The sequence below is a fragment of the Zeus faber genome (assembly GCF_960531495.2).
Source record: "Zeus faber genome assembly, chromosome: 13".
NCBI lineage: Eukaryota > Metazoa > Chordata > Actinopteri > Zeiformes > Zeidae > Zeus > Zeus faber.
In genome coordinates, this window is record NC_137198.1 from 5,884,569 (window position 1) to 5,912,559 (window position 27,991).

Genomic DNA, 27,991 nt, shown 5'->3' on the forward strand with positions numbered 1-27,991 from the left:
GCTTTTAAAACTGCCAGTATCAAACCGCTGCTCGAAAAAAATAAAAATATTGAGCCGCAAATTCTGAAATATTACAGGCCGATTTGCAATCTTCTTTTTACGTCGAAACTACTTGAAAGGGCCATCACTGATCAACTTGCTGCCTACTTATTCCATGACAATCTCTTCGATGAAGTTCGATCTGGATTTCGGTCCCGTCATTCCCCCGGAAACTAATTGCTGTTAATTGTGATTTAACATCATTGTTGCTGCTTCTTCACTTGACACTGTCGACCACAGCCTACTGTACTTTTAAGCTGCTTGGAGAAGCATATTGGTATCCAGGGGGCAGTGCTTTCACGGTTTCATTCATATTTATTAAATAGAGCTCAACGTGAAAGTTACAAGTGAAGTTTGGTGTACCCCAGGGATCGATCCTTGGCCCTATGCTCTTCTCTATCTATATGCTCCCCCCCGGTGACATTATATGCAAATATAGTGTTAAATACATCGTTACGCTGATGATACACAGCTGTATTTACCGGTAAAGCCAAATGACCTTTCCCAACTCCTAAAACAAGAGGTATGTCAGAAATAAAAACATGGATGGAAAAATGCTGATAACACAGAGTTATTAGTTGATAGACCAGCCAAATATGGACATTTGTTTGAGAACTTGACTGTCAAGGTTGTATTATTCCTGAAAGCTCGACCGTCAAAAACCTTGGAGTGGTTTTTGATTCTCGTATGACATTCCAGTCTCAGATCAAGGCTGTTACCAAAGCAGCATTTTTTCACCTGAGTAATATTGCTAAAATCCGAATCATTTTGTGACGCTCACACTGTAATCCATGCATTTGTATCCTCCAGGCTTAATTATTGTAGTGGCCCTTGATGTGCTACTAGAAGTCTTCAGCTTATTCAGAATTCTGCAGCTAGATTCAGAATGCTGCAGCTAGAATCTTGACAAAAACGAAAATAAATGACAATCTATCACCCTTTCTGGCATTCCTTCACTGGCTACCATTGCGAGCTAGAGCTGATATTAAGGTTCTCCTCCTAACTTATAAGGCCTTGAATGGACTTGTACCACCTTACTTATCCAAGATAATTATACCATATACAGCACACCAGCACGCCCTCTCTGCCCGCTCGCTGCTGGTCTCCCGGTCGTTCCCTCAGTTAACGAAAAAATCAGTTTGGTTTCAAAGCATTTGCCTCCCCCGCCCCTTTTCTCTGGAACGGCCTCCCAGTCCATGACAAAGAAGCACGCTCAGTTGAACTCTTTAAATCAAGACTGAAAACCTACGTCTAACTCACTTCATTACAGCCTACCCTAGAACATAGAACTTAGTTGAGTCCATCATCTTGATTGATCGACACCATCAGATATTCTTCATTTTATTTTTATTTATTTTTGTTATTTTCACCTCAGCGCCCCACTATACCGTGAAGGTGTCTCTACTACGGGTGTGGCTCCAGTGAGAGCAGAGATCCATTTGAAGGTGTTGATGCATCCACGCTTCAGCTATGAATAAGTAAATAACTTATTTTGGTATTACTGTCCCAGGTGCAGACTGTGTTCCACATCCACATACTAGATCTGTACTATATTCTATTGTCTGTATCTGTTGTTCACAGTGATCATTTTTTTTCCTGGTCTGTGTGTGTCAGTACCCATCTAAAATAGCCACATTTACTTTGCACTCAAAAGATAACAAAAAAAGCGGAGATTTTTTATTTTTATTTTTTTAACTATTCCCAACTAAATATTATCCTGATATGCTCTCACCTCATCAGGTCGACTTATTTCAAACAAGTCCAGTCTGTTGCTGTTCCACTGCTGGATGACGGCAGCCAGACGCCGTTGCTCTTCTTTCTCCGGCATTTTCAGTAACCAACCTTTAAAATGTCAATCCGCGTTATCGGTTGATCCTCCCGAGGGACGGAAGACAAGACAGTATCCCATAATAGACTGTTTTTGTTGTCGCGTGCAGTTCTGTTTTTCTGCCTGTTTCAGACTCCGCCCCCTCTTTAATCTAGTCTCAGGTCATTACGCAGCCTGTTCATTCTGTGTTGTGAGTTCATATCCAACATAATCAGCCCCAAACTAGCCCCTTAGCCCTGGTTACTGACGGGTCAGTGGCTCCTCGCTATGTGAGGCCAACAGGCTCTAAATCACACATCCGGCGCGGCCGAGGCCACAGCACATCGATTTTAATCTTGTCAGTTCGTCTCTAATTTGCTCCATAATTTATGTTTTGATGACTTTGCCGCTCCCCGCGGCAACGTTCTCGGACAAGGAGGTTCGGCTTGTTTAACCGCGTGCCTCCAGAGGCGGCCGATTCCGGGCTCTGGAAAGTAAGAAGTCCCGTTTCCGTGGTTTTGCCCCGGCCCCGCGCGGCTCCAGCTGATTCCACCCCCCGCGGACCTCGGGCGGGGGGGGGGGTTGACGTCCGTTAACAAAACCCCGGACGGGCGACCCCAAAATCCTGCGGTGGACTTATACCTTTCCGAACCCGGAATGTCCGCCTCTGTCTCGCCGTGTGACTTCTCACGACGGGGGCCTTTTTTTCCCGGCTGGGCTCCAGAAACGCCGCTCTGATAGTTCTGCGGCGCAAAGTGGACGGACAGAGTCCTGGAGCCGTTTCCACGCCGTGCCCCCCCCCAAAAAAAAACACACCATGAGAGAATTCCACAGCGACGTGGGTATTTGTGCTCCAGTGATTTGCACTTCTCATGCATACCAGTGATTTTCACCGCAATTTATGGCACCGGGTTGGTCCATTCACCCCGCACCACGTATGTGGGGCATCTTTTGTTCGTGGTACCGCAGCTCGCCGAGTAAAATGCAGGACAGAACAAAAGCCTGAACTTACATCAGCCATCAATTAATTTTACAGAGGGAAACAACAAGGACAAACAAAGCTATTGTTGTCTGGACGCTGGAAGACGACGGGAGAGTGAGAAAAACACATCCTTACTTTCTCCTTATTAACCCATGCAGCGACACCTACTCCTGTTTTTTTGGGGTTTTTTTTTTATTAATTTTTCTAGGAACTCAGTTCTGCTCCGGTATTGCAGAAACACCCCAAAGGGTCGGTGAGTCGTTTCAAAAACACAATGCGTTCCTTTGTTTGTGAAAAATCAAAATTCCTGCGAAAAAAACCTCCAAAAAACATAGAGAATTTTCGTTAAATAGGAATCAAAGAATCCAAAGACATTGAAGTAGGATTTGGAACCAACATTTATTTAACATTTTGCTTGTGGCAAATGCAACATACCTTTACGTCGCAATGAATTTTAAAAGTCAGATTTTTCTAGCGGCGTTAACTTGAAGCCAACATGATGTCTGTGGTGCAGGGACATCACTACATGTTAACACAGCAGGTGTGTTATGTGCAGAGGGCATTCAATGCATTAGAGAGGAATGAATATTGAATGATGAATAATTTAGAATGGGCTAAAATTGGATTCCCGTCTTTGAATCAACCTTTTATTGCTTCCGATTAAATAATTGCGCTGTTCTGTGTCGTGGCCTTGGCTTTGCATTTCCCCGTGTGGGGAAAACTCAAATGACACAGCCAAGAAAACTTACAGGCGTATGGGAATATTCCAAACATAACGTTATACATAAGCTGAGTCAACAGCGCCAGACCGAACCAATCACGCGGAGCACGGAGACTTGGGATCCTCCACGGCGTCCAGGATGCCTCTGACGGAGGGGCGGTCGATGGGACTCTGGCAGCGGTGGGAGAACAGCACCCGCCCATGTTCGTCCACCACAAAATCTCCCCCGAGCTGAAGGGGAGACGGAAAGGTGGGATCAACAAATCCTTAAGAGTGAAAAGGCATGTGAGTTAACTCGTAGAAAGTGACTTGCAGGCCAGGGTATGCAGAAACTAGAGATCGGTTCAAAACCATATCTTTTAGAAATGTGTTAAATCAACACATTGACATCACTTGACACTATTGTTAAGACAATAGTATGAACCATTGTCTTTTGATAGGACTCGCTGGAATGTTATTAGGAGTTACTTGTGCAGATTAGATTGTCAATGCGCCCGTCTACCTGGAACATGTCGTCCTGAATGGAGGGGAGTCCTCGCGGAAACGTCATATCGGCGACCACGTACTCGGCGTAGAGGAGCATGTTGTTGAAGTTCAACACTTTCTCCAGGGACGACCCCAGGCCCAATGCGCTGTACAGCTGCAGCCAGCAAAGACATTTTTTTTTTTTTTTAACAATTGATTTCCACTTCTGCAAAGCACCGCGTCGGATAATTCCAGCAGGGCAGCGTAGATGTCGTGTGGGGTCTTGGTTATCGTAAAGTCCCTATCCTACTTATTGTGTTTTTCACTAACTGCAGGACACAGTATAGATACATTTGAATATCATCCTGTCATTCATATTCGGTGCCGATGTTTGATCTGCTCGGTAACCTCCGTTGACCCCTGACCTCTCTGCGAGGGTCCAGCATCATGTCGTACGGGCACCCCGTCTCCTGCAGCCAGTGTTTTGCGCCCTCCTCACACCCAAACGACACAACCACCACTCGCACCGGATGGGCCTCCAGTGCCGCCTGCAACGTGAGCAAAGAAGAGGACGTTTGGGGGACGGACGGACATCCGTCCGTCCATGTTTAGGCATGTTTACCTGGTGCTTTTCCAGATCCTTCAGATGGAGTCGGCAGAGGAGGCAGGAGAACTGTCTGATGAGGACCAGCAGAATCTTTTCACCTTTCCCAAGATACCTCTCCAATGTCAAAACCCTGGAACGACGGAGCGGCGCAGTAACACATTATTAACACAAGTAAGATTGGGATGAGCTGGGGTCCCATCACTCCTGTAGTGTGAATAAATGGGTGGGTGGTTTCAACCGTCAAACTCACTCTCCAGTCCTGGCGTTGGTGAGAGGCGTGTCTTTTGAAATGCGTTTCACCTTCAGGTGCGGATCCAACGTTTTAGCGCTGGGATGTAACTCATCGTCCAAGTGCTTCAGAAAGGCATCCCACTGCACCTGTTTAATTTTAGGGTAAAAAAAAGTGTGCGTGTGTGCGTGCGTGCGTGCATATTGGTCAATAACTCACTCCCAGTTGCAGGAAGTCCTCTAGAGCGTCTTGCAGATCAGAACTCCTGCAGAGGTTGAGGAACAAAGGTCACAGGCCATAGAATGAGTAATAAGATGTATTAGGGTATGCAGTATGAAAATATGAAAATGAATGAATGGGGGGAAAAAGTGACAAACCAATAAATGAACAATAAAGCAAAAAACGTCTGATCAAAGGATCACTTTCTAATTGTTGAAACATTAAATTGCGCAATAATTATATACCGTATATTCTTTATGAATGCTGTATGAAAACAGCAGAGTGGTTATAAACAATATAAATATATACAATTGTGAGTTTATTAGTAACCTCAATGCAGATGAAACTTTTTTTATTTTATTTCATTTTTTAATATTATTGGTTATTTATTTCTCACCCACGGCCTCTGCTCCACAGCTCCTCCGCCTCCTTTTTGTTTTTAACCTCCAGACTGTTTAAAAAAAAAAAAAAGACAAAGCCAACATTGTGAACCATGATATCGGGTTCGTGTATTTACGGAACACTTAATCAACTTGGCAGCGGAAACCCCGAAAGTCTTGGCTGCGGATGAGGCGGCGGCGGCGGCGGCTCAGAACCTGGCGTAGAGCGTCGCTCCGGCCTCGATCAGCCCCAGCAGCGAGTCGTTCCTTTCTATGCGGATTTTGTGACGGATGAAGTCCTCGAGGGATCCTGAGTCAAAAAAAAACAACCAAAACATGCAAACGAGACGCCGCTCTGATGATTATTATTATTATGATGATTATGATTATTGTTGTTTTTTGATCGTTTCCCTGGACGTCCCGCACGGACGACCCCGCTCCAGCACAAAACGCCCGCGCCTCCGTCGGTCGACCCACCCGGCCCGCCGCTCTCCAGCCCGGCGCGGTCCAACAGGGACTTTCCGGTCTCGACGAAGGTTTTCAGGGCTTCGACGCAGGAGCTCGCTGCACGGCGTGTCCCCCCGGCCATGTTGCGCTCCGGGCAAAGACCTCTTAATGATTACACGAGATACGGCGGCCTCTTATCAGCGGGCCGCCGCTTTTACCTCCGCGGGGGCCGAAGGCGGAATGGTCCGAGGAAAGCGTCTCCCCTCGGCCCCGGGCTTCTCACCCGGCGCGGTTCAAATGGTGGGTCCGTCAACCTTCATCAGTTTGACGAGGAAAACTAAATCTGATTTTACTTTTTCTTTTTTTTAACCGTAAAGACAGTGGAGCCACGCTGGAAACTAAAACATATCCATAAAATCCATAAAAAAAAAAATCCCAATTCAAATTTTTTTTTTAAGTCATGTTTTTATGTGTTATCAATGGTAGTTTTTTTATTTCTTTTTTTCTAAACTGAATTGGTTCTGTTTTCACGGTGGAGGTTTTTAGGACAGACAATACATGAGAACACCGTGGGGAAAAATCGTGGATTTTGTCGCGTTTATTTGAACTACCACCCCTGTGGATGTTGGACCCAGCATTGGACTGTTCGGGAACATCCGCCCCAAATCCTCCGAGGCTTTGTACCCCCCCCATCTCTGGCGACCCCCTGTGGGGATCTGGCACCGCAGGTTGGGAACCGCTGCTTGGAACAGGGAAGATATTATATACGTGTGTGTGTACATACAGTATATATTTCATGATAATTTGACACGTGAAGCCTTTAATCTCGAGATCTATCTGTTTTGAGGCGGCTCTCGTAGGATGCCTTTGTTCTTGATGCCACAATTTTGACGCCGTGTTATTTCAATTTAGAAATATAAACATCCAAATATATCCATGATTCTTCTTTTTTTTTTTTTTTTTAATGGAAACTGACATAGAATGCATTATCTCAACGAAATACATTCCTCCCGCCGGCGTTTTTATAATTGAAATCATAAAGAGGAGCTTAATAATGTATGAGGTGGTGACTGGCCGGACCTCACACACAGCGACCTTGACACTCGTCACTCAGCCTAAACCTACACCGTGGGCCTACAGTTTACCCACCGCCACCTCAGAACTCCAGCTCCTCGTTATAGTGAACCGTTATGGTAATCGCGAGGAGACCGGACAACAGGACCGCGACAGCTTTTTATTTTTCTTTATTGAAAATGAATCTCATTAAGAGGTTAATGCGGCGTTCTGACTACAGGCTCCAGCCCTAATCGACGTCTTCCATCTCCAGGTCTCTCTGCTCCTGGACTCCGTCCTCCACGGCCTCCGGGTCGACGCCGTTCACGGGGGCGGAGTCTTCCCGGGAGCGCTCCTCCGCTGGGTCCTCCAGTGACCCTGTGGCGACCTCAGAAAGTCCGTGCGACAGGCCGGCGCCGTCCGTCCCTTGGAGGAGCTCCTCGGCGGGTACGACGTGGGAGATGGTGAAGGACGCGGCGATCTCCTGCAGCCGGGCACGCTCGCTCTTCAGGCCGGCCAGCTCCTTGGTCAGAGGGGTCTCCGGGGCGGGGGCGGCCGACGAGGAGGGCGCCGAGGTGGCGGCGGCGGTTTCGGGGGGGGCGGTTTCAGGGGCGGGGGCTTCCTGGGGTCTCTCAACGGGGTCCTGCGGTGCCTCCGGTGGCTCAGGGGCCCCCGGGCCCGGCTCGGCCCCGCCTCCCTGGACCTTCTGGTAGAGGCTCTTCCTCTCCTCCTGCAGGGCCCGGCAGAGCTTCTCCAGCTTCTCGTTCTTGGCGGCGAACAGCTCGATCTCCTTCTCCTTCAGCGCTTTCTGGAAAGGAGCGGAAGGTAAAGTAGTTTACCGATGGCCATTACGAAAACATCTTTCCGATTTCAAATGGAGATCACTGTGCCCACGCAGCACTGCTGTGTCGCTCCATCTCCCTGGTCCGGTATTTATTTGAAATATCGCATTTCAAATAACCAAAAGACCAGATGTTTAAAAATTATTGACTGACAATCAGTGGAATCTTGGGAGGCGCTTGGACATCGGTGGGGTTTTGGGTTGACTGTTGCTTAAAAAAAAAAAATATATATATATATATATATATATATATATATATATATATATATATATATATATATATATATATATATATATATATATAAAGATAAACAAATTGCTTTACTGTAGAGGTCTGATGCTGACGGAGAAGAAGGTAACTCAGATGGTATCCCACACATCCCTGGCATAATGCATCATGTTTTAACGCCATTTTGATGTTATCCAAAATCTTAATTATCTCCACTTCAAACAGTGTGCTCAACCTGTTCAATGACCCCAGAGTCGTATGTTTCTGCGCATGTGTGTAATCTTGCCAGGGTTTCTCTCAAATCCACAGCCAATCAGATTAGATGGATTCGGGAATGCGGCCAAAAATCCTTGACCCACCATTTGCAGAAGAGCACCCAGTAGCAGCGGAAAGGAGCAAAGGTTGATGATATACATATATTTCGGGGAGGGAGGACTTTAAAAAAAAAATAATAATTTGCCGAGATGGGAACGCGATTGGACTAGTTGGTAAACGCGGCTGAACCGCGGGAAGCCGAGCTCCTCGCTTCTCCTGGCCACTCACCTCCGTCACCACGTCCACCAGGGCCTTGTTGCAGCCGTCGAACCGCGACTTCCACGACAGACACTCCTTCTCCAGCTTCTTCATCTTCTTGGACATCTGGAGCAGAGGGCGAACACACGTCCAGGGTTCAGGGTCACGGAGGAACCGGCGGCTCACTGATATCACCGGCCCCTAAGCCCACAGCGGTTTCCACTCCGCCTAGATTTGCTCAAATTTTGGTGGTCCTGCGATGAACCAGGAAATAGCGTGTGATTCGTTCCTCTACTGTATATTAATAATGAATATGTATTCACGTGGCCATCCTGTGAGCCCCGGGTGGGTCAAAAATAATCCCACAAAACTGAAATAGGAACATTCACAAGGCAAGGCGCGCTGACGCATAACCAAAATTAAATGCAGAATAAGCTTCCGTCGCTCGTTTCCTCCGAGCCGCGCCACTCCAATAAAACCCAAAACGTCGTCCGGCGAGCAGCCAATTTCTCCTTCCCTCTCCATCCCTCGCCCTGTCAAGCCGAGCGCCGTGGTGTTCGGGAGGAGGAATGAGCCGCGCGGAGCCACCGCCCGCTTTGGTTTCCCCGCCCAGGGTGAAGGAAGGAAGTGTCTGTTTCCTCACCTTCTCCATGTCTTGTCTGAAGCTGGTGTAGACGCCGTTGCTCTTGGATACCGTGCCCTGGAACTCGTCGAACTTCTGCGAGTAAACGGCGAGCTGCGGGGGGGGGGCAACGAGAGGAAGAATCGGTCGGGGGGGGGGGGGAATAAATAAAAAGGGCCCCGGCTAAAAGGACCTCTCACCGTACCTGGGCCTTCATCTCCGCTTCTTGCTCCCTCATCATCTTCACCTGCACCTTGCACTCCGTCGTCTGCTTCAGCAGCTGGGGAACGAATGGGAATTGAACGTCAGCCCCGTCGGCGGGTGGGGGAGCGGGGGAGGGGCGGGGCTGGGCGCGGCGCCGGACCTTACGTTATGTTTCTCCAGCTTGTGCTTCTCCTCGGCCTCCTTCAGGAACAGGTTGGCCTGCGTGAGCTTGGTCTCCAGCAGCTTCTCCTTCAGGTCCCTGTGTTTGAAGACCTTCTCCAGGTTCTGAAAGGAGCCCGCGTGACTTTCATGAGACGCGCCACCCAGGAGGTGGTGCAACCTGAGGTCACAAGATCTCAAATAATTACAATTTCATGCGATTATATTTCTATGATTTGCTCAAAGACTGGCCACGCCAGATAGGAAAGTGTCAGATGCAGCTGGCAGATAATTTCTGTTATATTATTTATATTATTATTTATATCATTTATCAAGCTTTATTCTCTTTATTCAAATGAGAATTATTATTTTTATTATTATTATTATTATTTTTTAATTACTTATTATTGTTGTTAAGGTTAAACGTAAAAGACGGGAACCAATATCTTAACCAGGCCGGCGCTGGAAAAAAATGTGTGAATGGACACGAGCGATTCGCCTGAACTTTTGAACCCCGGGGGGGGGCGAGGAGCATGCGGTGCCGTACCGCCTCCCGCTGGTCGTACTGCGCGATCAGCCCCTTGAGCTTCTCGGCCAGCGCGCTGTTCTCCTGGCACAGCTTGGTGTTGCGGCTGCTGTGCTCCTCGATCTGGGCCTGGATGTCGCTCAGCGTGCCCTGGAAGTGCGTGGTGATCTCCTTCCTCTTGAGGTCGTCCTCCCGGCACCTCTGCAGCGTCTCCTCCTGCGGTCACGCCGGACGGGGGTTACGGGGGGGACCGGCGCGGGGCCTGTTTTTTTGGGGGGTTTTTCCGACTCGAACTTGGCAGACGTGGGGTCTTTGAACCTCGCCGCGGCGCAAACAAGGCGGTTCGGAGGACACCGATATCCCAAATGTGAAAACACTCAAGCTCCTCCGATTAACATCGACTCGACGTCTTTGCCGGAACGTGCCAATCCAAACACGAGGCCTTGTCCCAGCGGCCAAAGCCGCTATAATTGAATTGGCCGGATAGAGAGATACAGTTGTGGCCATCATTTATTAAAAGGTTTGAGTTTTTGGAAAAAGCCTTTTTGAGACCATTGCCATCATCAAGTTCAGTATTACTGCAACAAAAACATTGCCAAAAAGAGGAAATTATTACTTGAGTAAAGTGCAATGATCTGGCTGTGGGGTTCTTACTATCTCCACAGCCTCCTTTTTATAAATATTAAACACAAGAAAAATATTGCCACAGATGGGGATGGTAGCTCAGGCGGTAGAGCTGGTGATCTAGTGATCTAAAGGTTGCTGGTTGGATCCCTGGCTCCTCCTGCTAGCATGCTGTAGTGTCCTTGAGCAAGACACTTAACCCCTAATTGCTCCTGACGGCTGCGTCCGTCGGTGTTTGAACAATTGTAAGTCGCTTTGGATAAAAGCGTCTGATAAATGACTAAATGTAATGTAAATGTTATAAAAACTCACCACTTTCTTTCAGAGTGGAGAGCATCAAAAGTCTGCTGTTCTCTCTTTCACTTATTTAAATCCTCTAGAATATTTTCTGGGCGAGATAGTAGAAGTAATGTTTTCTTAAACCTGGCTTAAAAAAAGTTTAGCACCACAACTCCAGGCCTGTTATGTAAAAGGGGAAGGGAAAAAAAAAAAAAAGGTGATTTTATTTTTTTTCCATTTTTTGGGACGTTCGGACATTTCTTTGCAGTGAAACCTGACTTGTCTTTTTGGTTTGGGGGTGGGCTTGGGGGGTGGGTTTGGGGGGGGCTTTGCCGACCTTCAGGGTCTTGTTGTGCCTCTGCAGCTCGCGGCACAGGCCCTCCAGCTTGCTGCGAGCCAGGACGGCGCGGCTGTGCTCGCTCTGCAGCTGGTCCTTCTCCTTCATCACCTGGAGCAACTTCTTCTGCAGGACCTTCAGCTGCTTCTGGTCCCCGCGATGCTCCTCCAGCTGAGCACACGCACGCACACCAGGGAACGACGGCATAAAGATGTAGACATAACTAAGGTGTGCACACACGGTTATGCAAACAAACACACATACCTGTGCGCCCGCACACAACCACACCCACACACACTTTGCATGGTCACGCGGCTCAGCCTCCAGGCTTCCTCACCAGCTCTGCGTGCTTCTTGATAATGGTTTCCAGTTTCTGCTCTGGAGTCCCGAGTTTGTTCAAGCTTTGCATCAGCAGCATGGCCTCCTTCCCTAAATAAGGAAACACGCAGAGCAGCGCACGTTTTTGTTTTTTTTTGGGTGCTGCTCCGTCTCTCTGTTCATTACAGCGCACATGTCCCGCCCACCGACCGGGTCAACGTATTACATTGGAAAGTTTATTTTTTTTTATCGTATTTACCTTTGAACACGTTTATCACCTCATCTTTCGAACATTTTGCAGCTCAAAACAAGCCATTATTTATTCTATTTTGGACTTTAACTCATCCAAAATTTGTCTTTCTATCATTTTTACTTTTCTGCTCCCACGAGTGCCGACAGCGCTCGATCGACGCCGTTGGTTAAAACGATATTTGGAAAAACTGTGAAAAATAAAATCACAAAGTTAAAAAAAACGAATCTGATCTCCCGCCCACCCAGGTTTTTCAGCATCTTCTTCTCTAGTTTCTGGTCCCGGCGGCCTTCTGGTTCTCTGGCGGTCGTGACCTCGTCGGCGTCCTGGGGCTCAGAGGCCTGCTCGGCCTGGTAGGTGCTGATGATGTCCTCCAGCCGCTGGTCCAGGTCCTCGCTGGGGTCCGCGCTCTGGCCCGGGGCCGCCTCCGCCCGGGGCCCCGCCGTTGCGGGCCCGCTCTCCTGACAAGGTTCCATGACTGTGAAGCTTTCGCGCTGAGAGGGGAAATAGGAGGGTTTCTCTGTTATTACTGAGATGTTTCACATCGTCCCCGGCATTGTTGGAGACACTGGAGATCAGCATGGTTTGGTTAGAGCGACTCGCTGATATGTGTGAGGATGATTCCCATTATGAGTTCTAACCTTTAATTATTGGTACAGATACAGACAATATGATCAATTAGTTTTACTCAATAATCCCATGTCACCCCACTACCCTGTTATCCAAAAGAAAACAGGTAGAGCTGTTCTTATTATTGTGGCCTACTGGTAGCGCTCACTTTCAGTGGGAAAACTGATCTTGTTTTTCGAAGAACACGGAGCCGCTATTCTGGCCAGAACCGATGCAATTTTGATCTTGCAGCACAAGCTCATTTCCGTTATTTATTTTGCGGAGTTTTTGTTTTTTTTTGTTGTTTTTCACGGCCCGCCTGGCCATCTCTCACAGGATCTTGCCCCCATTGCACATGAGATCAAACGCACTTTGACTCAAAAAGGTAGAAAATCAAGTCCTGTTTCCTTTTTTTAAATGTCCAACATATTTCGAGCGGCGTCCAACGTCTGATCTTCTGCATTAGGGAAATTCTCGGAATGCCAATGCTCTCGTTTCGGCTGGATATTGAGCCGATATCCAATATTACCAACGATATTGGTGCATTCCCACATACAGTAGGTTTTATGACCGGCGCTTAAAACCTCTTGGTGTTTACAGAAGTGCATTTGCCAGTTTCAATCTTCAAATGCACCGGAGAAAACAGCGGCTGGGAAGTGAAAAGGGTCGTCTATCAGCCACACATACTGTAAACCTACAGAGACACTGGACGTCTAGATCGGCGTGAAGTTGCCGAGCTGCCAACAGATCCACCTAAATATGTATTATTACGCTGCGTGTTTAATAGGCTATTTCAAAAATTTGTATCGGTGTATCACATGGGTTACAGCCAGCGTGATGAGGTTTCATGACAATCAAGGCATTGCAATTTCCATTTTTCTGTGGAGGACTTTTGCTGTTAATTTAAAAAATAATAATAATCATGAGATTCATCAGTCTAAAGTTGACTTTTGCCCCAATTTTCAATCTCCCCGGAGAACGACCTTGCAGGCTGCACTCCTCCAGTCATCAACAGCCACGATGAGTCTCATTGATTATCGGTGAGATGCGCCAATTACCCAAAGTGGAGCGTTTTAAGCGTCTCCCAGAATCTCAGAAGCCGTTTCTCCTGGCGTCTCCTGGTGTTTACGTGGTATAATTATCCTGCGCAGGCTTCACGTCGCCTCCTGCTTTCACAGGCGGAGCACATGGCACCTGTTCCGGGCCCACCGTCTATTTAAAGCGCGTCTTAATATGGGCAAGTTATTTATTTATTTCCAATCCCCGTCTTATTGATGTCAATGTCACCGCTTGTACGCGCGATACATGTACTTTTCCAACTATTAATAGTTCGATACAATTTGCCTTTGCATAACACACTCCATCTAAATCCGTTTTCAAAAGGAAGAGGACTGGCTTTTCAGGGTGAAACTCAACTATAAATAAATCGGTGCATGAACAGTCACTGAAGCCAGGATAGATTTCTTTTTCTTTTTTTTTTTTTTGATGGATTTGTATTCCTTTAAACCAGGATTTAAGAGTACACCATAATGTCTTTCGCTCTTTTCTTAAAGCCCAAACTCTTTTTTTTTTTTTTTTTCTTTTTTTTTTAACATGTATACAACCAAGTTACACCGACTCTCTCGCTGGATCCCAAAGCTCAGTCTCGTGAAAGCCGAGGAACCACAACGGAAAATCATCCAGTCGATCGAGCCCCGGCGAAAGCGCGGCACGGGTGTTTCTCGGAGAAGTTCGGAACTTACATGATCAGAGGTGTTTTCGGAGCATTTGGAGGAAAGTTCTGCGCACGGGAGGCTCTTACCGGGTCGCGGGGCTCGGAAGGGGGAAAAGAAGTGGCGAGGTCTCTGGGACAAGCTGCCACCACTGATACGACAGCTGTGATAGGTCCAACTCAAAATAAACTGCAGGGGCACTGCTCTCTAACAAGAGAGAGCGAGGGAGGGAGGGGGGGAGGGAGAGAGAGAGGGGTGTGGGGGTGCGGGGTCGAGAGACACCGTGTCACTGTCCAGGACGCTTGAATTTAAAGTAAATACAGGCACCCAGTGCTGTGTGAAGAGTGACCCCGCCCCCCACGCAGAGAAACACGAGTCGCGTGGATACTCGAGCGGAAGGAACGGGGAGGTGTGTAAACGCAGTGCCGGGTTTTCAGGGGAACGCGTGAGTGCCTTTCCTGCTAAAATAGCACGTCTTCGGGGATCCGCGCCGCTGTACGCGCCGTGCCTCCGACACCGGCTTCAGGGACGCTCTCGTTTTGAAGCCCCCGGATGCCGTTAACAGCCATATAATTATTCCCAACAAATGGGGCTGACGGATCGGCCTCGTAGCCGGGAAACGGGGAGAGGGGAGAGGGAGGTGGACCGCGTTTCCCGATTGGCCGGAACCAGAGCGGGCCTCCTCCCAAACCCTGACAACAGCAGCAAATACACTGTGCACCGTCTGATTGGGGTTATATCTCATTATTCGTCTCCTCCCCTCGATCCTCCCAGAACACTTTATTTTTGGGGGCATTCATTTCTGTAATGATCCTTCATTCGGTAAATGCATGATATGAATTTCATAATGTGAATCTCATCATTTCATATTGCATAATATTGATTTCATCTGATAAATCTTCAGAGGATGCTACTGTTTAAAGAGATCTGCGAAAGGGGAAGCAGCACAGGAGTCATTCCGAAATCACCACAAAATGTAGAGATCCAACAGAAATACACAGAGGGGAAAAACCGGGTTTCGGAAAGTCAAATTGCTCTCCGGGATTTGGCGTCCACCACGGGTTTGCTCCCGCAGCTCTGACCGGAGCCACCTGGCTGGAGCAAAAATGTGGAAACTGGAGTTTTTACTTTATGAACCTGGAGTTATCCGCCTCTGTGGAAACAGTCGAGGGGTCAAAATAAAAAAATTTAAAAAGAATGAAGCAGCAGCACACGTTCACGGGTTAGAAGTATATTCTTTCAAAACAATTTTCAATTTAATCTTAAAAAGTAGAGCACCAAACAATAAATTCCCCATAGCATTGAGAGAGGCACTCCGTCTTGACTAACCAGATCTGATGCAAATGTCTAAACAGAGGATTGGCTACTGAGGTGTCACCTCCCGAATCTTAGCAGAGGTAAATGATTTGTCCTTTGTGTATGAACAGGGAATTCCACGTACACCAGAGGCACAATGCAGTTCCGTAAATATAAATGCACGGTAATAAAAACAAACAAAAAAAAAACACCAACACAATCGGTATACGGATGCAAGAGCAAACAAAAAGGCTTCGCTTTCCCTTCACATTTTATCAGCGTTTTTTTTTTTTTGTTTTTTTTTTTGCACCAAAGATCACAACAGATAAAACTTCAGAACCATGAACTCAGAGCAACGTAGACCTCGGTGAGAGGAGAAAACACAAACGTTAAAGCGGTGCGCGGTAAAAAAAACAAAGAAAACAACAAAAAAAGTAAATCAGATAATAACACTAATATGTAAACATGAGTGAACTAAGTGTTTTCTGAATTTTGAAGCTAGTTCTCAGGGCGGGCGTCGCCCCCGCCTCAATATGTGGATGTTGTGTTATTATCTTTTTTCTTTTTTTTTTTAAGCTGGGACACGCGGCGTTTCCAGTCCCACAACCGTCCCGTTTTCCCCACTCGCCGCGTCGGCTGCAGACCTCCCAGGAGAGATAGAAAACGATCCGCGTCAAAAGAGTTTTCAGGGTTCAAACACTGCAAACGTGAGTCGGAAATCATTAAAAAAAATAAAATACACATCGTATATGTACAGCGGAGAAAATAATGCGTTTGGTTAAATGATGAGTTACATGTTTGTCGCGAAGCATAGCAATACTCGACCGCGCCGCGCTCGATTTAACACCGATACTTTAGTAGAAGTTACAGTAAAGTGATAATGCTGTTTCCAGTTACACTCCAGATGTAGGAAAAGAGTACGACCCAGCGATCGCCATAGCCCCTTGAATTTGTGTGCTACACCTTTCACACAATGAGAAATTTTTAAAAAGAAACAAAGAAAAAAAAACAACAAAAAAAACAAAACAACTGGAATGTTTTCAAACGCACGATAGAAGGTAATCACGTGACGTCGACCGCCCTTGGGTTGGTTATCAAAGATGAAAGAATGAAAGTGCATCGTCAATCAACTCGTGGGAACACGTATGGTCGTCCGTGTAAAGGGGGGGGAACGGTTTGATTGAATAAAAAGCAAACGCGTGAGATTAAAAGCAATGCCTCACTGCTTGGCTCACTGCATAACTGCATCAATGCTGCTTCAGTACAGACAGACCATATAAATAGTAGTCAAATATTTACCAGTATCAATAAGTGCTTACGTTCTAATATATAAATACATCTTACAGTATACATAATTACATAGTAACTTCCTCTATTTTTGTGCAATAGCAAACCCCATGCAATTTTTTATCAAGATTAAAAACCACGACATTAAGAAAGATGCAACACAGGAGACCTCCTAGGATTATCTTACACAAATCAAGCTGCGTCTAATCGGCGAGGGGGGAAAAAAAAAAAAAAAAAAAGGCGACTCGAGAACTCAGTTTAAACGCCGTGCGCTCCACGCCCAACTCGCCATCTCTCGCAAACCAGATAAAGCACCTCCATGCGCGCCCTCGCGTTTGGAAACAAGCCTTTTTTTTTTTTCTTTTTGGAAAACAACACGGCTGCAGCAAAGTAAAGGCACAGGCCGCTGCCGCTTTATCAGAAGCGCCAAACCGCACGAGAAGCGTCTATTCAAAAAATTTGGTCAAAACTGTTTTTTTTTTTGTTTTTTTTCGTTGTTTTTTTATAATACACGTTCTTTTCCCCTCGCAAATCGGCCGATGACGCACCGGGCGGGTTTTTCGCGGACAACGCCGAGGGGCCTCGCCCGAAAACGCGTCTGAGGCGATTTGTGCTCGTCGGCCGTCTCCAAAAGTGTCGTTACGAGAAGTCACTGGGGCTCCTTTTGCTTCCGCTGCATTCTGATTGCCAGGTTTCCCAAAATACGACCCCGGTGTCTCCTCTGCCTGGACTCTGTTCACTGCACTACCATCTCGCACGTCGATATGATTACGTCAAACAACAGTCTATGTTTTAAAAGTACACATTAAAATACACTGTTTGTATGCTTCTACCGAGGAGTATACATTAGGGATATTTGTACAGAGTTCATAAATATATTCATGTGCAATTGTACGCAAACTACAATGTCAAACAAAGGCATATTAGCATAATATCTTTCCATATTGCACCTGAACCCAACAATGATTAATCGTTCTTCCCTCCGACACCGTGCGCTCCTTGTCCAGACGTTTTAAGAGTTTCTGGAGAGAAGAGGCGGGTTTCTCACTCCTTCACTGCAAAGATTCGACTTCCGACCGCGTCCTCAGCTCTCTGCGGGAAGGTCGAGTTTTTAGGGTAGCCTCTGACCGGACCGGGGACAAGGGGACGTGCCTAAAGGGCTGAAGATGACAAGGCTGCAGATTGGGAGGGCGGGGCGGCACGGCGCTCTGGAACCTGTCAGAACCGCGGACCTCCTCGGGGGGGGACCGGGACGGGGAAGGAGGCTCTAGTGCGGTTCCTCCGCGGTGATCGTCAGGCAGGCGATGGCTTTCATGCAGGTCTGGACGCTCTCCTCCTGCCGCCCGGTGTCGGGCCGTCTCTCCTGAGAGCTCGGAGCCGCCCGGTGGGAGGACATCTGGTGTCTGGAGTCCTCGGCCCCCGTCTCGGGGCCGCAGAGCGACCCCTCCCTGCTGCCGCTCTCGCTGGTCTGCGGGCTCGGCGCCGGGGAGGAGGAGGACGAGGTGCCCGGCGGCTCGGCGCCCGGGGAAGGCTGCGAGGGCAACATCTGGATGCCTCCGACGGGAACCAAGGGGAGCAGACTGTGGGACGGCTGTTGGGAGTGGAGTGGGAGGTGGCTGAGCAGGTTCTGGTACTGAGAGCTGGCAGCGCCGGGCAGGCTAGGAGCCAGGACACCCCTTTGATCCTGGAACAACATTTGGCAGCGTTCAGAAGAGAATCAGCATTCCGTCGCCAGGAAATGTATATGTGTATCTCGATTATTTTCTAAAATGGCGATAGTTAAATTATGCAGAACAAACACAACTCATTAAAACAGCAAAACAAGATGCGGTGTATCACATACCAGTTCTATCTCAAAGGCTCCTTGTTGTTGTGCCAGCTCGACCTTGGCCTGGTGTCGGCTCTTATCTCCCGTGCCCCTGTATTGGTGGGAGCCCCTGCGCGGCGACACGGCCCTCAGGACGACCCTCTGCCGGCCTCGCACCGAGGGCTCGCGCTTTCCGGCCAGTTCGGCTGCGGGCGACAGCGATCGCTCCACGGAGACCGGGGAGAGGTGCTGAATGGGCGTGAAACTGGGCGAGCTCGGCCTCAGCGGGGACGTGTCCCACCTGGGGGAGGAGCGGCCTCGGGGGGAGAGCTCCCTCCTGGGCGACGGGTAGCGCAGGCGTGAGGGCGAGGGCTCCCTGATGGGGGACTCCCAACCGGGGGAGAGCAGACACGAGGAGTACGGGTCGAAGAGGAAGCAGCTCTGCTCCGGAGAAAGCATCGTCAGGGAGTCGTCGTCCCCGGGTCTGTCTCTATGATCCGGGGCGGCCCTCCTGCCGCCCGCCGCGGCCGGGTGCCGGCCCTCGGCCCCGGGCAGCGAGGCCAGCGAGCAGCCGTGGACGGAGGCCGTGGCCGGAACAGACAGAGACGTGATCCCGCACGGTTGGGGGCTTGCGCTCCTCGAGCACAGCTTTGGGGTGGAGTCGCCCTCGTACTCCTCGTCGTCGTCCTCCTCTTCGTCGATTTCGTCAATGTCTTCCTCCATGCCGTCAGAGTCATCTGCGTCCGAGAACTGGTGTTTAGACGCCACCACCAGCCCCGCCTTGGACTCCTGTTGCCCATCGTCGGCTTCGTTGATAGGAAAAAAAGTAAAATAATGATTTGAAAGTGTTTGTTAATTTGTTTATTTCTACTCCTGCTTCGTGGGACAAATAGCTTCCGTATCTCACCATGTTCCTGTATCTCTGCGTCCTCCGCTGTCACCGACACGCCCAGTTCAAGACATTTCTTCATGTGCGCTTTTGACTTCATATGTTTCGTCAGGTTTCCTGGAAAAAGAGCGGGGGAGGACGGTTAACAATCCACATCACATCCATAGCGCCACCTCATCCCACCAAACGCTGCCCAGTGATCATGCTGGCGTGATGGGATTTAATTGATCTAATTTAACATTTAATTAACTGTTCCGACCAGAAGTTCCATTAAGGATCCTTCAGGAGACTCATTTCTAATGGAAAAGCGGTGATTAAGTAATCTGTAGTTTTCAAGATAAAGAGCATTTCTCTACAATGCTGAAAACCAGGAAAGGATATAATTTTTCCCCACTTTCTGGCAACAGGTTAATGCTAAGCGCACCACAAGGAGGATGACTCACCTTTTGTTTTAAAAGCAAAGTTGCAGACCCTGCAGATGTAGGGTCTGACGTCCGTGTGGGTCCTGATGTGTTTTTTCAGCATGCTTGGCTTCTTGCAGCGTATCCCGCACTCCTCGCAGATGTACTTCCCCCGGCCGCGACCTCTGACATATATGTAGTCCTCGTTGGACTTGTAGCTGGGAGACGAATGTAACAATAAATGAGCGTTGAAGATAGATGAATTGCAAGAGCACCGTTTTCAATACATGCATGGTAATGACGTGCACAGTGCAATACCAGCCAAGATCATTTCAGGTTATAATAATATTAATATAGTTTAATGGATATTGTTATGACACGTGGTTTGATGACAACCATTCACTCAACAACATCAACTCAGAAAACCTTTATACCAATTAGCACTGTTTTTTATTGTGGATTCCTCCTCTCTCCACATCTTGGTGATTCCCGCTATCCCCTCCAAAAGTGTCAATTAATCGAATGAATACTCACTAGGCAGCGATCACAGCAGATCAAATGCATAATACGATAACAGACGACAACAATCAGCTTGACTGACCCTCCCTCGAAGATCTTGATGCGAGTCGGCGCCGCTTGGGTCGTCGATGCCTCCCGCTCCTTCCACTCCTCTTTGGCCGTCTTCACCCTGCAGCTGACGTCCTTCATCTTTTTGCCATAGGTGATGTCCACCTCCTTGCTCTCCGGTTTCCTCTGCAGCTGAGGGGGACGAGCAAACACACTGTTAACAGGCAGTTTAAGCACACGGGATGTCAACAGTGTAACGTGATACTTCCAAGAGGTTATATGTTATAGTCTACGTGGTGTTACACGGTGTGGATTCCAGAGGCTGCAACTGCAGAGGTTGCACTCTCGCTGTAAAAGGGGCCTCACAACCAAAACTTTATTGATTTACCTTTTTTATTTTATTTTTTTACTCCAAGTAAAAGCTTGCACAGTTTTGCTAGCCATATGTAGCCCCCGAACACAATATAATACCATTATATAATTTATCATTGACGAAATACAGCATCGCCTATCTTGGCATGAACATATTTTCATGAAATCCAAAACAGCTGTGCTTGCAATGGTAACTGTGCGGACGGGGGCTTATTTTCTCACCTGCTCCATTTTCTGCCTCCACAAGATTAAGGATGAAACCAGTGTCCCCGTTCCAGGTGGGCACATGGCTGCCATGGTGTATATAGCCTTGTCTCCCCTCTGTTTGGACTGCAGCAGGGCCAGCGTGGCGCTCGTGCTCAGCTCAGGCGGGTTGGGGTTGCGCGAACTCACACACCAGGTGGCGTACACGGAGGAGAACGCGGCGCCGTCGTGTGCGCTGCTTGGCTTGGCGTAGTTGAGAAAGCACCAGCTCACACCTGTCGTGGTGCGAAGACTTGGAAACTGAGACAACAGCCTTGGATGCTCGGCGTCTGAGATCAGGGTGTCTTGACTCGTGTCCAGCTGTGCCACCATATCCATCTGCGCCTTGTTCTCCACGCCGTCTGGTATCAGGGAGTACGGTGGTGACCTCGGCTCCACAGAGCTACTTTCCATGGCTGATTCAACACTCTCACTGACCTCTGCCGTTTTTTTCCCAAGTGTGATTAATTTGTCTCCGTGTGAATCATCCTGAGGATGAGGCGAGGAAATACCCAGCATTTCTAAAGTCTGCCCTTTCTCTTCAGCCAAATTACATTTCCCTAATTCCACAGCGCCCAGTTCCTCTACAATCTGGCCGAACATCTTTTCCTCTTTGGCGCGCTTCTGCTGTTTGACCTCCATGAAGAGGTCTAAGCTACTAGCCGGGGATAGCATCCGCTTATTTGCACTGCCGCTGGAGGCGTTGGTGGTGGAGATGGTTCTAGAGGTCAGTGACAGGGGTATGCCTGTCTTGAGCTTCGCAGATGATAAATCTAGAGCTTCGATGCTAAGCGTGTGCGCTGAAAACGCCCTGACATGTCCGAGGACGTTCGGTGAATCAAGGTGCGCAGACAAGCGGAGGATTTGGCTCTGAGATGTTGCTGTGGTAGTGCCAATGCTGTCGTATTGATTGTCTAAAATCTGTGAGACTGTAGTGTATGTAATGCTGCCATACGATGGCACATGAGTCTGGATTCTCACAGGGACTAAAAGGCTAGGTTGTGACAGCTGAGGACATAGATTTCCAGTTGCAAATATGGGCAGAGTCTGCGGCAGCACAGTGGTTGCGGTAAAGGGTAGAGTGCCGCTGACGAGCTGTGGAATGCTTTTTGGTGGGACTTGCATTAATTCAGTGTCCATATTCAAAGACTCCTGCCGAACCAAGTTGCCCCTCCTTCTCTCCTTAACAGCAGAGGTGCCAGTGCTGATGTCTGCGTGTCTAACTTTGGATGTCGGAGAAAGACTGCCGTAGTCAAATGATATGCTGCGTACCTCTGGGAACTCCTTGCGCAAGTTGCAGGGCGCCTGCTCCGAGGAGGAGCGTCTCATTTCATGTTGTTGACGCTGATGGAGCACAGAGAGGGAGTGCCCACTTCCTGGCACAGCTAGAAGCTCCAGAGGTTTGCCAAATTCATCCTGCCTTGCAGGGGAGAGCGACTTCAGGCTCTCCTCCCTGTCGAAAGAGAAGGTGGAGCTGTAAGATAAGTTGCTGTCCTGGCTTGGGCTGCGGGAGAGACTGGTGCAGGCTGACTCAAAGCTAGATTCACCAGAGGAGTGTTCAATGTCGGCTAAGCGCAGCCTCTTCTTCTTGGGGGGGAGTTTTTCCGGGGGGAATTGTGCTAAGGTTTCGCTCCGTTGCGGCCACTGAAACTCCTCCACGTGCCTCTCGGGCTCCTTCACCTTCACTTCGGGGGCTTTTTCAGGACTGTCGGGCTCGACTGTGACCCGTATTTCTGGGACTTGTATGTTGGACTGACGCACTAGTTTCGGGCCCATTTGGAAAGACTGACCCAGTCTACTCTCGCTTCTTTCCATCTCATATGTTTCAGTTGGCTCAGAAGCACGATATGAAGAAATATTTTCCAGCCTCTGCCCTTGATACTTGTAAGATTCTGATTGTTCGGAGTGAGGCCTATTTATTGAGTTTGTGTGTTGAATTACAGATATTACATTCCCTAAAGCTTTCCTACCAGAGGTTTCAGGGCTCACTGATAACTCCATTTCACACCTATCCAGCTGTGTATGAAGACTTGATGGGTGTCCTTTCCCTAATGCTGTAATACCCATGGCTCCTTTTATATCATAGTCCTTGGCTGACTCATACATTTCTTCACACTGTTCATGATGGACGCCATATGGGCCTGATAAATCCTCCTCCTCCCTCTTCTCTTTCCGACGCTTCCGTGTGGCAAGTTCGATTGCGTGTTTCTGGTGACCCGTAGTGGTCGCCGCGGTAGAGTAATTTTCCATTTCCAATCCTGAGGTTACAAGGCTGCTCTCAGGCATCTTGCCATGGCTGTCAGCATCCGTGTGACCCTCATGTACAGAAACTTCAAATGCAGCTTGCCTTCTGAGTTTCCTCATGCCCCCAGTGTTTGTCCTCTCATCAAACGAGTGGCTGCCTCTGAGAACTTGAGACATACCGAGACAGACTGCCGAAGATGTTGGCATCGAGTTGCTCCTGAGGAGAGGACCCATGTCGCAGCCTGGGTCTAGGTGGGGGTCTTTCATCTCTTCCCTTGCAAATGTCTTGGTGTTTATTTTGATGGATTCGACAATGTCCTTTTCCTGGGTGAAAACACGGGAGACGCCCTTTTCCGGGCGCTTCCCGGCACAGTCGCTTGAGTCTTCGCTGCAGGTGGCAAAAGCCATCATCTGCTTCGGACTTGGCCTGTAACACTTCCCAAACATAATTTCTTGATAGGACTTAGCATTTGTGTTTGGTGGACCTGCCTGGTGCTCTGCACTCTCGGAGCGCGAGAAGTAGCCGGAGTCTGTGCTGCCCTTGCTGGACTGGCTGGGGAGGGAGAGGTTCTGCTCAGAGTCACTGCTCCTTTTTTCCGAGAGACGGAGGGCTAGTCTCTGTTTGATGGTGCAAGATTGAATTGCACGGCCAGCCTGGGTAACGGAGGGAGGCGCATTGATTTCTTGTGGCTGGGATGAACCATCCGGAGCCGCCATCGACGTGACTCCCTTTTTCTGAGCAATGAGGTTTAGTACTTTTACAGCAGTGCTATCTGATCCGTCGGCAGGAGAGTCCAACAGCAGCAGCGGGTCATTGAGAGTGTCCTCGTCAGTGTCTGTGCTTTGCTCAGCATCAGAGTATAACTCTCCGTCCCCTTCAAAAGACCCCTGGTCTGCATTGGTGTAAGAAGCAAGTTCTGAAAATGGCACAGTTCCAGCTTTGACTGAATGGGCATGGGATTTTCTGTGTTTGTATAAGTTGCTCTTGGTTTTGAAGGAGAACCCGCAGGGGATGCAAGGGTATGGCCGCTCCCCAGTGTGGGAGCGAATATGTTTCTTAAGCACGCTGGGTTTGGCACACGCCCTCCCACAGTAATCACAAACATATTTTCCGGGCTTTTGCATTTTCAATTCCATCTTGCATGCGGTCTCTGATAACTGATCCATCCCTGATTGGGAAGACTGCTGGAGGGCCTCGGGTAAACTGGGGGACTTCCTGTGAGCGGTGCCTCCACAGCTTCCTGAGGACTGTGGAGAAACCAAGTGACCTACGGCTTTTTGTTTCGCCTTTGTACCCTGCAGGTGATATGAGGACAGCTCATAGTCTTGATGGCTTGTGGCATGGGGTTTGGAGCGATGATCTTCTAACTGCTGTGATTTCCCTGAGTCAGATATTTCTTTCAAAACACATGTGCTTCTGCTTTGACCTTCTTGTAGTTGCCGGTGCCACCTCTTGCCCTCCGTTTCCCCCTGTGCACTACCCATAGTTTCTGCTGCAGTTGGCTCAGATGTACTCTTTTTGCATGCAGCATTTCTGTCCTGACCCTCCGTGGAGCGGTTCACCTCTGCAATAGTTTCAAGTGACTCCATGAATCCCGTGTCGCCCTTCTTTGGGATTGATTTTCAAAGAGATTATCTGTTATGTAACCGTAGTAATGGTATCATTCATTGGAATTGATTGTAGGGTCGGGTCATCTGAAACACATAGAGAATATTGAGAATTAATATCACAAGGAATGAAATATCATTAAATGTCTTTGCATCAGATATAGACTCATATAGTTAGTAGTCTTGGACAAATGAATAATATTCATTGAAGCATAGTGTAATTGACAAAATATGCAGAGAAACCTGGAATTGACAAGACAAACATACATAGTATAGTAATTTTACATGGAAGAAAAAAAATTAAACTTCAGCCATTCTGAGAGTGATTCCAGTCTTTGAGAGTGGGGCCCATTTAAGGCTGTTTCTAAAAAGTCCCCCTAATAAAATTGGAGTATAAAGTTCATAATGAGCCATGTTCACAGCAGGAATGGAAAAAAAAAATCAGTCTTTTACCGGCCTCTAAAATACCTACCAGTACCTGATCTTACCCCTGGCAGATGCCCTACATTCACAGGAGCAGAGTCTGTGTCTAAGTGTTTTCTGTAAGAGGTTTGTGTTCCAGCAAGCGCGCATGTCTATGTCTGTGCATGTGGGCATGTGGGTGTATATGGAGGAATATACTCACAAGCTGGCATGAATCTGATGAAAATCTAATCCGCATCCACGACACTATCCTCTTTCCTTTAGAGCGTCTAAAAATGAACTCCTTTCTCCGATATTTCACCTTTCACATTTGCATTTATCAGTGCACGTGCGGTGTGCTTTGGGGAACCCATTTGACACAAAGCAATGTTTCCAAAGTCAGAGCATTACACCTCTATCAGCGTTACTGTTATTTTATGATCACATAATTCGATCTGTCGCGATGTTTCCTCTAATTCATTTGGTCTATTTCTGACAAGCATCATTTGGAGCGAGGGGAGATCCTGATGGCTTGCGGGGGCAGTGAATTTCCAGGGCAGCTAATGTTGGGGATTAAGTGCTTCGGGAAGATCTATTTGCTTGCTGAGAATCAACATTTTACCCGGTGCAGAAGAGAGGGTACTCGCTATAAACAGCATGATGAATGATTGTCTGAAAAAGCAGAAATAGCGCCAACGTGATGCGATGGCAACGATGGTTAAAATGTCTGAATGCATGTGAGCACGCCAAGTGTGTCAGCGCATATAGATGCTCCTATTTGCAGGCGAGACCGTGAACAGTATTACTACCAGACTAACGATCATATCGCAGTTGCACTCGACACCAACTTTCTCCCAAACATTTGATTTGTGACACTTCATCCAAAGAACTTAGTACCGGAGGACAGTTCTCGAACTTCGGTACGGCAGGCAAACCCCCCCCAACGCCGGCACTACCAGCACAGTATTCCTTCCTCCTGAGCAACACAAGGACCACAAAGACAGTAGCGCTCATATGCAGGGCACACAAAGGAACAATAAAGTCGGCAATCCCCGAGCTAAAATGAAGCGGTGTGCCATTACACTTTAGTTTCATACCAAGGGGCTGGGTCTCTCAGGGCACGCAATTTCCATCTTCTCAGTATCAAAGGCTGTGTCCTCCCTAACGAGGTTATGTAAGATTATCTGGTTCAAACCCTCCGAGTTCCCCTTAATTAGGACATCCTTCGACTCCCGTCCGCGCTCCGTCTCTCCCTCTCGTTCTTTGTCGGAGCACCGACGCTCAGGCGTAAACCAAGACGATATGAATCCAAGGTGACTCTCGAGATGCCGGGGGCGGGGGGAGAGGCATGAATAATCTCCCATGTGTGGATGGCGAGTGCCCAATGCCTTTTTGGCTTTTCAAATAAGGCTGGCCGGATGCGCAGCGAGAAGGGATTTGAGGGCTTCTTCCTGAAGGGGGGGTACAGGGCCAACGGGGGAAGACATATGACTTAGTGGGTGAAGGGGGGGGGCGTGGTGGGGGGGCTAAGAATTGGAACAGCCCATGTTCCAGTGGGGAGGTTTACAGAGGTAAACTATGTGAGGTGCCCCGGGGGGCGGGGGTAACAAATATTCAGAGGCCTGGCGGGGAGCTCCATTTCAAGGACGGCCTGACCTCATTGCTGAGTTTTCCATCCTCTCCCGAGCTGCGGGAGGAGGGCGGCGGAACACGGGTGCGGGGTGACGAGAGAGATAAGACCCTCAGAAACAATGCATAGCTTTGAAGCCAGCGAGATAGACGACGGCGGTGGGGGGGGGGGGGGGTGTCACAGCTCTTCGCAACGGACGGTGTCTATGGAAACCGAACCCACACAAACCCCCGTTCGCGGCGATAACAGAACATTAACACACACACACACACACACACACACACACACACACACACACACACACACACACACACACACACACACACACACACACGGCGGCGGTGACGCGCTCCGAGCGGGAGACAGGTGGGTGGCGGCGGCAGGTGCGGGATGACTTCGGATGGTTGAGAGCCACCGGTTCGGCGCTGGACCCCCCCCCCCCCCCCCCGTTTCGTAGCCGCGGTCGAGAAACCGTTTCGCGGCGGTATCTGCAGGTGGGCGGCGGACATCCGTCCAGCTGGCGCATGCCTCCCCCTGCTTTCTTTCTTGTTCTTTTTTTTTTTCCTCTCTCTCTCTCTCTCCCCAAAAAAATACGTGGGAGCGCAACGCAACGAGCGCACCTCGCGAACGCCGCGGGGAAGCGTTGTTGTGCCGCGGCGTTACATCACTAGCGGCCACCGTGGCCATTAAAGGGGATAGCCATGGAACACTGACAACAAATCCATAAATATCACGAGCACAGGAACCGGACAGCAACAAACCAGCCCCCCCCCACCCCCCGCGGTCCCGTACCGGCAGGTTGCACACAGCGCACCGGTGTCAGGCAGCAGCCCCGCATGCGGCTCGGCGTCCCGCGGGGAGCGCGCGGTGCGTGGGAACCAGGCGCCAACAGCTGACATTCACGCACCGAACGCGGTCCCGGTACAAACCTGCCGCTGGAACAGTTCCCCGTCCCGTGTCGACGGCCCAACTTGACGTTCCTCATGTTGCGCGCTCCGTCCTCCTATTCCCCGCGCCGTCCCGGCGGCAACAACCAGGTGGATTCGCGAGGTGAAGTCCCATCGGCCGCGGAG

General features: G+C 48.8%; 3 protein-coding genes across 7 annotated transcripts; all 3 read right to left on the bottom strand.

Moving 5' to 3' along the window:
- Positions 1-3,215: 3,215 nt before the first annotated feature.
- Positions 3,216-6,174, bottom strand: LOC307239186 (prostamide/prostaglandin F synthase-like). Of its 4 annotated transcripts, none has more exons than XM_080012493.1 (9): positions 5,927-6,174; positions 5,666-5,759; positions 5,467-5,520; positions 5,070-5,115; positions 4,872-4,975; positions 4,637-4,751; positions 4,440-4,562; positions 4,052-4,189; positions 3,216-3,780 (listed from the first exon to the last, which is right to left on the bottom strand). In XM_080012493.1, exons 1-9 carry the CDS (start codon positions 6,036-6,038, stop codon positions 3,646-3,648), a joined length of 921 nt encoding a protein of 306 aa, XP_079868619.1. In that variant the 5' UTR covers positions 6,039-6,174; the 3' UTR covers positions 3,216-3,645. The 4 variants fall into 4 exon arrangements, with proteins under 4 accessions (XP_079868619.1, XP_079868618.1, XP_079868617.1 ...); XM_080012492.1 differs by having other exon boundaries at positions 4,872-4,993; XM_080012491.1 differs by having other exon boundaries at positions 4,872-4,999.
- Positions 6,175-7,124: 950 nt separating this feature from the next.
- On the bottom strand, positions 7,125-14,341 carry txlnbb (taxilin beta b). Of its 2 annotated transcripts, none has more exons than XM_080012136.1 (10): positions 14,262-14,341; positions 12,096-12,345; positions 11,621-11,712; positions 11,284-11,454; positions 10,065-10,259; positions 9,524-9,643; positions 9,360-9,434; positions 9,176-9,268; positions 8,563-8,658; positions 7,125-7,757 (listed from the first exon to the last, which is right to left on the bottom strand). In XM_080012136.1, the coding sequence occupies exons 2-10, from the start codon at positions 12,325-12,327 to the stop codon at positions 7,200-7,202; spliced, it is 1,632 nt and encodes a 543-aa protein (XP_079868262.1). In that variant the 5' UTR covers positions 12,328-12,345; positions 14,262-14,341; the 3' UTR covers positions 7,125-7,199. The 2 variants fall into 2 exon arrangements, with proteins under 2 accessions (XP_079868262.1, XP_079868263.1); XM_080012137.1 differs by having other exon boundaries at positions 14,203-14,332.
- A 1,055-nt stretch (positions 14,342-15,396) lies between these two features.
- Positions 15,397-27,989, bottom strand: hivep2b (HIVEP zinc finger 2b). Its single transcript, XM_080012172.1, has 7 exons — positions 27,848-27,989; positions 21,014-24,973; positions 20,454-20,611; positions 19,895-20,070; positions 19,470-19,568; positions 18,599-19,368; positions 15,397-18,439 (listed from the first exon to the last, which is right to left on the bottom strand). The coding sequence occupies exons 2-7, from the start codon at positions 24,866-24,868 to the stop codon at positions 18,023-18,025; spliced, it is 5,475 nt and encodes a 1,824-aa protein (XP_079868298.1). The 5' UTR covers positions 24,869-24,973; positions 27,848-27,989; the 3' UTR covers positions 15,397-18,022.
- Between the last annotated feature and the right edge of the window lie 2 nt (positions 27,990-27,991).